The sequence below is a fragment of the Rutidosis leptorrhynchoides genome, chromosome 6, assembly GCF_046630445.1.
Source record: "Rutidosis leptorrhynchoides isolate AG116_Rl617_1_P2 chromosome 6, CSIRO_AGI_Rlap_v1, whole genome shotgun sequence".
Lineage (NCBI taxonomy): Eukaryota > Viridiplantae > Streptophyta > Magnoliopsida > Asterales > Asteraceae > Rutidosis > Rutidosis leptorrhynchoides.
Genome location: NC_092338.1, coordinates 350,004,534 through 350,013,745, shown reverse-complemented (window position 1 = coordinate 350,013,745; position 9,212 = coordinate 350,004,534). Strand labels below are relative to the sequence as shown.

Here is a 9,212-nt window from a genome sequence, read left to right as displayed (position 1 = left end):
ACGAGATATTATTCGAATTGTGACGTGAAGTTATGAAGCACGTGAATGCATGCAAGAGAATATATATATACGTATGCATGTACATGAGAATATATATATGTGTATATGTACGTGCATAAGAGTGTATGAGAATATGTACGTATATATGCATAATGAAAGCGTTTAAGAATGTAAACGATATGTGTATATATGTATATAAGTTTAGATTATATAGGCAAAGTATATATGTATGTTTATGCATGTACATTGCATGCATGTATATAGAGGGTTCGAGGATGATCGAAGGGAGGTTATACGTGTTCTAAAGTGTATGTATGTTGCGTGAATGAAGAGAACAAAGCATGTACGATTGGAAGGGTGTTAGTAAGCGAAAAGGGGAAAAATGGCTGTTGGATCGCGGCATATCATGGATTCCACGAACATGAGCTCGACAAAACAACCACCAGACCACGCTGGTGGTCGCGGCATGAAGAAAGAGGACCGCGGTTCAATGATGCTGCAGTTCTGGGTCTGAAACTTTGTAATTTTAAGGGTTCGTTGGGGGCACTTTGGTCATTTCGCATGTAGATCAGATTATAGGCTCAAACCTCATCCACTCATCTCATTTAATCTTTTCTTTTCTCTTTTTCTTTCACCCTTTCTCTCTAAACTTCATTTCTTCCAATCCATTCAAAGTGTAAATCGAAGGAGAGGAAGCGGGATTCGATCTTTGGAGCAAGAACAAAAGTCGTTCTCCTCGTTCTTAGCTACGATTTGATACTAGTGGCAAGTCTCCTATCTGAATTTCGTTCTTGTGATTCATGTTCATATTTAGGGGTTTTTTATTGTGAGTTCATAATGAAACCCCATTAGTTGTTAATGGAAGGTTAACACTAAGATTTGGGTTTATAAGTGATGAAGGAGGGTTTTGGGTTAGGTGAACAAGTTTAACTCATGTGAGACTTACAAATGAGTGTAATCACTAGTATTTAGTGATTATTTAAGTGATGGAAGCCTTTTGGGCTCATTTAATTGACTAATTTCGAATAGAGTCAAAACTAGGGTTGTTGGGGATAATGGACCGATTATCAATTGTGTGGGGTTTGTAAACTTAAAATGAGTTAAGTTAAGGTACAAAATTGAGTTAATGGCATTTTGGAGTGAAAACTAGCAAATGTGAGAATTTGACTTTGTTAAGGGTCAAAATGGGTTTTTGGGCGAATATGCGAGCTAGTGAGTGTTTAACGGCTATATGTGGTGTCTTTGGGTATTTCGGGAACGCGGGAACTAGTCTCGTTAGTTTTGGACCTTCGGGTAGCGTTAAAAGTGCAAAAGGGTGCATCTTGCACTTGTTGTTCATTTGGGCGGGTCGAGAGTCCAAATGAGGTTGTATTGATGATTATGTGATAAACGGAATAGGTACGTTCCATTGGCGAGTTGCGGGATTTGGATTGCACTTCATCGAGGCGTTACAGTGAGTGGGATATTTATGCATGTATGTACATAGTATATTTATTTGTATGCTATGGCATGATCCCCGGAGTTGGAAGTGCCATAGTATGTGTGAGTGTGTTATGATGCGAACCACGAAGCTGGTGGCATCATGGTACGTGTGTTGTAGTGTGAACCACGGAGCGGGTAGCACTATAGCACGGGTGTTGAGGTGTGAACCACGGAGCCGGTATCGCCTCGACAAGAGTATGACTCGAATTGTGATGTGAACCACGGAGCCGGTGACATCAAAGTGTGAACCATGGAGCCGGTAGCACTATAAAATGAGGTGTGAACCACGGAACCGGTAACACCAAAGTGTGAACCAAGGAGCCGGTAGCACTATAAAAGAGTATGACTCAAATGCGTAGTGGCGTGAACCAAGGAGCCGGTAGCGTCATAGCATTACGTATGATGTGAACCACGGAGCCGGTAGCACCATCACGCGCGTATGGGTAACCACATAGTTTGTGTATGTATTGTAGTGTAGCATATTATATTTTGGAGTATATGCTATTGTTTATACTAGTTGCGGTAATGGAGGTTATTAGCTTTATACTTGGAGTTTGTATGCTAATATTATATTGCTAGCATGTTTGTGGTATGTGAGTAGTGGTTGCAAGTAGGTATATTATATATGCATGCGTATACTTATTGCACTCACTAAGCGTTAGCTTACCCCTCTCGTTGTTTACTTTTTTGCAGGTATTGTGATTGTAAGGTTAGCTAGTCGTTAGACTAGATGTGTAGGAGCGCTTGGGCTCGATGGGGTAGCTTTCGGAGATTTGGACGCGGATTGGGGATTTGGTAGTCCCCGGGATTATGCTCTTGGTATTGGGTTGGGTTATTGAGTATTAACCCATGTTTTGTGTAATTGGGTCATTGTTACAAATCATTTTGTAATGTGTCATTTGTGTAGCAAGGGTTATATTAAGTTTTTAAACGTAACATTATGATATTATGTTTTCGGTTAAAACAGAGTTGAAAATGTTATGTACTATTAACTGGATATTGGGACCTAACATAAATAATAATAAAAATGTGCTTCGTTTTTTGGTAAACGGAATTGGGGTCGTTACACAAGGTGAGTGGAATAATTATGCATGTATGTATATAGTATATTTATTTGTATGCTATGGCATGATCCCGGAGCCGGAAGTGCCATAGTATGTGCGAGTGTGCTATGATGCGAACCACGGAGCCGGTGGCATCATGGTACGTTTATTGTATTGTGAACCACGGAGCCGGTAGCACTAAGGTACGTGTATTGTAGTGTGAACCACGGAGCCGGTAGCACTAATGTACGTGTGTTGTAGTGTGAACCACGGAGCCGGTAGCACTATAGCACGAGTGTTGAGGTGTGAACCACGGAGCCGGTATCGCCTTAACGAGAGTATGACTCGAGTTGTGATTTGAACTACGGAGCCGGTAGCATCATAACAATGCGTATGGTGTGAACCACGGAGCCGGTAGCACCATGGCGCGCGTATGGTTAACCATATAGTTTGTGTATGTGTTGTAGTGTAGCATATTATAATGTTTCGATTATATGCTATTGGATATGCTAGTTGCGGTGTTGGAGGTTATTATCTTTATACTTGAGATGGTATGCTAATTATATTGCTAGTATATATGCGGTATGTGAGTAAGTGTTTGCAAGTAGGTATATTATATATGTATATGTATAATTATTGCATTCACTAAGCTTTATGCTTATCCCTCTCGTTGTTTACCTTTTTACAGGGATTGTGATTGTAAAGCTAGCTAGTTGTTAGACTAGAGGCGTAGGAGTGCTTGGGCTCGATGGGGTAGCTTTTGGATAATTGGACGCGGATTGGAGATTTGATAGTCCCCGGGATTATGCTCTTGGTATCGGGTTGGGTTATCGAGTATTAACCCGTGTTTGTGTAATTGGATTATTATTACAAATGCTTTTGTAAGGTGTCATTTGGGTACCAAGGGTCATTGTAAGTTGTTAAACGTAATGACACGATATTATGTTTTTGGTTAAAACAGAGTTGGAGATATTGTGTGTTAATGGGACCTAACTTATAACTTCAAAAAAAATGTGCTTCGTTTTTGGTAAACCGGTTGCGGTCGTTTCACAGAATACCTCGGCGATTGGAATTTTTTGGGTGACAGGTCATCATCCAATTTGAATTCTGGGGTGGGAATCGAGGCTGAAGAACCGCCGGACGGTGGTGGATCAATGCTATCGTCAGAATCATCCGGCGTGAACTCACCATCTTTAACCTCAACATCATCAACCTCTGCGACCTTATCATCTACCGGCGAAGACTCACCATCAACAACCTCATCCTCTTCGATATTCACAGTAGGTTTGTCAGCCTGTAAATCTATCTTATCATGTTCACAATGCTCACCCAAATTAGCCGGTACTTTAACCTCACCTGAAGAATCTAGGCTCAAAAAAGACGATTCATCTTCAGCCTCACCCAAATTAGACCCCATGGCCGGCTCAGATTGAATCCCCTCTTAACATCTTCGATACGGGACTTATTAATTTCGACCATAGACCACGAAATCCGGTCCTTGTTGAAACGAAAAACAAGGTTATGATTGCTCACCGATTTTGGAAGGTCAAATTCGATCCATTTGCCATCGATTTTTATCTCGACACGATTTAAATTATTAGTTCCAACTGAATCAGCGAAGGTTTTACCTTCCCGGCTAATTGGAATTGACGGTTTAGACGATACACGACTCTAAGGGGCATGTGGAAGTTCATCATAATCATCGACATTTAGATTAGGAGTACGACCATAACCATCGGCATTCAGGTTGGAAACACTTCCTTTGTTCTGTACACGTCTGGTTGAATCTCTCTCGATTGCCTTGTAGGCACGAATCCACCTTCCATTCATGTGTATGTTGTTTAAAGTTTTCGTGAATGAATCGATGTCAGTAACGCCATCAAATCGGACGTACCCGAAGCGTTGGCCGCTCGATAACCTCTTCCGAGCAAAGTACACGTCCTTGAGTGCCCCATAATCCTCGAATACTCTCCGACAATCATCACGAGACCAAGACTCCTTAAAATTGAAAATCAAAAACGAAGTTACACGACAGTCACTCGACTTTGTACACGAAAAGCCATTCGGCTTCGACATTTACATCATCTTCGGCCAGAGGTCTGGCCGGAGGAGATGGTGGGTTGAGCGGTAGTAAGGGGAGATGAACGGAATAGGTGATGGTTGAAAACGAGAGAGAATTTTTCAAAAAACTCTTGCTATATTTTGCATATTAATTAAACGATCAAATTGTTATGACTTTCGAATATGCGAGCTTAAAACGTTATTGCACGATTAAGTTAAAGTCGTTCAATCATTTTATAGTTCATTTTCACATATTAATGATCAAACTGTTATGAAGATATGAGAGTTCATTAACGAATCAAGATGATTATAACAGATAGACGAATAAGTTTTTCTCTGTTTAACGAATAAGTTTTTCTCTGTTTAAAGTGCCCGTAAGGAGTAGAATAACATTACCCTTATAAATTAGTACGTAGTAATTACTATCATATTACATAGCAAAATGTCTTGGTCCCACCCTACTTCAAAACTCATATACATGTAACAAAATTTCCTTTCTAATAAAATCTCTCCAAATCATCATATGCATAGGCGAATCCAGTATGTTAGGAGGGGGACGCCCGCCCCCGGTGGATTTGAAAATTTTAGCGTAAAATTTTTGGATATTTTTACTTTGCCCTTGGTGGAGAAAATTTTTTGCCCCAAAACCTACATATTTTGCCCCAAAACCTTCAAATTTTGTCCAATATTCTCCAAATTTTGCCCTCAAATCTTCAAATTTTGCCCACAAACCTTCAAATTTTGCCCCAAAACCTTCATATTTTGCCTAAAAAAATTGCTACGGTTTTAAATTTTTTTTTTTACCCCCGGTGAAATATAATCATGGATCCGCCACTGATCATATGAATATATCTAGTATGTTGAATGTAAGTCGAGTTGGATGAGTAAAATTCCCATTAATCGATAGTATGTTTCATGGTTAACGCAACGAGCAAGTCTCTATAATCCCCAATCGGGAGGCTATCTACTATCGCGTCGCTTAGATCCATCCCATATATGTTCTTGTAGTTCTTCCTTATTTTGTTCATATCCATCTCACTTTTTTGACTTAGGATTATACGTTCCAAATCACCCTCATCACTTGTTCTTCTCTTCATGCTTGCTTCTAGAGCCTGAATTTATAAATTAGAGATTTTTAAAAAAAATAAAAAAAATAAAATTCATAACTATAACAGAGGAAGCAAATTGTCAATAAATGGAGGTGGGGGTACGATTGTTAATTTGTTATTGTCGTCTTCTATGTACACCTCAACTTTAGTTTAGCTGTACTTAATTATAGTTTATTTATATTCATTGGCTATTAACTGATTTATCAAATTCAAATTAACTCAAGTATAGACAAACTTAACTTGCCTACTCGACCAAAATAATTATTGAATGGCTAAATTTTTTGTGAAGTTTTAGTTTTTACAAATTGACAAATTGGGTTGCTTGAAGCACTGTAAACTATAAAGTTATGAACTTATACTTTTTGGATATCAAATTACTAAAGTAAATGTAGAGTGTATTAAGGCAGAAGTTATTTATAGAATAAAATTATATTTGCTTGAAACTTCCATGAAGTTCAAAGAACTCTTCTTTAACATTTACTTGAAAAGCAAGAATAAATTACTACCTTTGCATAATACTTTGGTGCATTGGTCAGTAATTTCACCACAAATTTTAGTGCTTCTTCAAACTCTCCATCATATTTATTTTTGAAGTGCTGCCAAATAAGAGTTATATCTACGCACTTTAACATAACATAAATAAAAATATATAAACTTAGTTAAGAAAACATAAATAAGAATATTTAAAGTTAAGGTTGAACAAACAGATTTTGAATTTTCAATAGCAACACTTGTAATAAACGGAGAGAGTAATAACATAAAGTTTTCACCTTTGTATAGCTATGGCCATAAATATGTTTATACATTGAGAAATTGAGCTTGAGTTGTGAAATGCTTCTTTTACTTAAAATTTCTAGCACAACTCCGTCATCAATCTTGAACCCACCAGATCTTGCTTCACCTGTTTGAAATAGCCTTTGTGCATCACACTTGCCAATGTGTACACTAACATCATCACTATGAGCTTTTTGTGACGCAGCCAATGCCATTAACATCTGCTCAAAAAATCAAATTTTAATCAACCTTTTCCCATGTGCGCTTTGCAAAAAGATTTGTACTTTTTCATTATGAACAATTATTCATCCATAAAGTACAATCACTCATGGACAAGAAAAAGAATGATTAAACTTTGGGTATGACTTTATGAGGGTGTACATGAAGTCCAGGACTTGTTAAAACGAACAATTTCTTAGATAATCATTTATCATTCTATGTATAAAAAGATGTCATTTTCTCAAGGTACAAACTATTCATGAGCAAAGTACAACAACATATGCACACCAAGAAATATAGATTTACCTTTTGGTAAGAGTGTGGGGGTTCAATACTCATAATATCTTGGTCCAAATGCCTTCTAAATTTACTCTGATAAGCTTGTTGGATTAGGAAAAAATGGCTTGATTTCCTACAAACATAAATCTCAATGAGAGCCTTGTAATTCACACTATCTCTTTGCTTAAATATAGCGTCTTTAGCTACAATGGCATCGCGCTCATGTGGATTAAGCATCAACAATGACAAGAACGTACACGTCTTCGATGTTTGACCATCGATCATGTTTTGTAGATGATCAGATAAGTCTTCTCCATACATTTCTATGTACTTTTCGCGGGTCTTTTGGCATTCTTGTTGCGTTAATTGACATTTGAAAATTTTGACCATGAGGCTAACATTTGCCAAAGAACCATGAATTTGCTTGCAAATGTCTTCAATTGAGACTTGGTTTTTGGGTTTTGCCATTGTTGGTTAAGGTTGGATGAAATGTAAATATGTGTTATATATAGAAAACTAATGCCTTGGGAGCGAAGGGTGTGGTCTCATGGTCCACTAGTATAAATTACAAAAGCACTTTTCTTTTCTTTTTCTCGACGAAGTTATATGCTTTACTTATATTTACTTATTGTACTTATTTAGAAGTTGCTTGTTTTATTTTGGGTCAACTATTGACTTAACTATAATCCTTTTTTTTTTTTTTTTTTTTTTTTTTTTTTAACGACCAAAAAATGAATATAAATAGAATAACGTTCTCTACTAAGACGCTAAGAGAAAATTACAAAGGAATAGAAAGTCATGTGTTCCAATTAGAAACACAACGACTTCTATTTTTCAACCAACGAAAAGCAACTAGTCTAATTACATCAAAAAGATTACTTCTACTACAAAAAGAATCATGAAAAACAAGACCATTACGAAAACGCCACAAAGCCCATAGACACGTCACCACCACCGCAATGATCCGATTCTTTGAAGAAAATTGAAATCGAACACCTTCCAACCAAGAAATAAAAGAATCCCTTGAGTCAAACGGAGGAAGATCGCAATTAAGCCAAATACGAATCTTACGCCAAACCTCGCTAGCAAGCACACAATCGAAGAAAATATGCTTGGACGTTTCTACCCCATTATCGCAAGAAGGACAAACAACCGAAACAATATCTATCCCCTTAGCGGAAAGATTCCAACGAACAGGAAGACAATCGAGCCGAAAGCGCCAAAGAAAAACGTTAACTTTGCGAGGCAAAAACTTAAACCATAGAGTGCTAGTAATCGATGCCGGAAGCCGAATACTATCCAAATGAACGCGCGAATCTTTAACAGTGAATGCCCCTTCTTTATTAATCGAACACAACCACGAATCAGATCTATTGGTCAAAGTTGGGCAGCCTATCTCCTCGAGTAAAATAGATAGCATACTTTCGGTCCTTCCTCTCAAACGGTCCCTAGACCACTGAATGTCCAGTCACTGTTGTTGCGTTTATCAGCGATGGTATCATAGGGAGACGAGTCTAGATGAAATAATAGACTATATCTATCTTTCAAAGGAGTATTTCCGACCCATAAATCGTACCAAAAGAGGATGTTTCTACCATCACCTATAGACATACGAAAAAAATCAGGAGGAACATGCCCTTCAGCAATGCAATTCGAACATGAACTGACAATATTCGACCACACTGTCGAAGTAGGCGATTTGGTAACTTCGAAACAATTACCATGTATAGATTTAATGATGGAAACCCACATATCGTTCGGATTAGTTAAATATCTCCATCTCCATTTAAAAATGAGAGCCAAATTGAAAGCTTTGAGACTTCCAATATTGAGACCTCCTTTGTCGAAAGAGGCGAGGACTTTGTCTCATTTAATCCATGCCATCTTTTTGACTGATTTGTTTCCTCCCCAAAAAAATCTAGCTCGAATAGATTCAAGCTTCTTTAAAACCGTTTCGGGACATTTGAATAACGACATAAAGTAAATGCCGAGGCTACCCATAACCGATTTCACTAAAGTTAAGCGACCTCCCACGGATATAAGATTAGCCTTCCACATCGATAATTTGGAGCTGAATTTCTGTACTAAAGTGTCCCGATTTGAAACCCGTTTCATGCTAGAACCAATAGGAATACCTAAATAAGTAGTAGGAAATGTACCAGCGCGAGCTCCAACGCTATTAGCCATCGAAGCCACTTCCACTTCCTCCACCCCTATTCCGAAAACATGGCATTTAGAGACATTT

General features: G+C 38.0%; 2 protein-coding genes across 2 annotated transcripts; both read right to left on the bottom strand.

Annotated features, from left to right (window-relative positions):
- Window positions 1-5,447: 5,447 nt before the first annotated feature.
- LOC139851391 (uncharacterized) lies at window positions 5,448-7,435 on the bottom strand. Its single transcript, XM_071840422.1, has 4 exons — window positions 6,995-7,435; window positions 6,466-6,690; window positions 6,202-6,291; window positions 5,448-5,698 (listed from the first exon to the last, which is right to left on the bottom strand). The coding sequence occupies exons 1-4, from the start codon at window positions 7,433-7,435 to the stop codon at window positions 5,483-5,485; spliced, it is 972 nt and encodes a 323-aa protein (XP_071696523.1). The 3' UTR covers window positions 5,448-5,482.
- A 328-nt stretch (window positions 7,436-7,763) lies between these two features.
- On the bottom strand, window positions 7,764-8,387 carry LOC139854784 (uncharacterized). The gene has a single exon (XM_071844067.1). The coding sequence runs from the start codon at window positions 8,385-8,387 to the stop codon at window positions 7,764-7,766; it is 624 nt and encodes a 207-aa protein (XP_071700168.1).
- Between the last annotated feature and the right edge of the window lie 825 nt (window positions 8,388-9,212).

Coding starts and splice junctions, on each gene's coding strand:
- LOC139851391 (XM_071840422.1), bottom strand. CDS start 7,435: ATGGCAAAACCCAAAAACCAAGTCTCAATTGAAGACATTTGCAAGCAA. Junction 6,691..6,994: donor CCCCACACTCTTACCAAAAG/GTAAATCTATAT, acceptor TTTTTTGAGCAG/ATGTTAATGGCATTGGCTGC. Junction 6,292..6,465: donor ATGGCCATAGCTATACAAAG/GTGAAAACTTTA, acceptor CTTATTTGGCAG/CACTTCAAAAATAAATATGA.
- LOC139854784 (XM_071844067.1), bottom strand. CDS start 8,387: ATGCTATCTATTTTACTCGAGGAGATAGGCTGCCCAACTTTGACCAAT.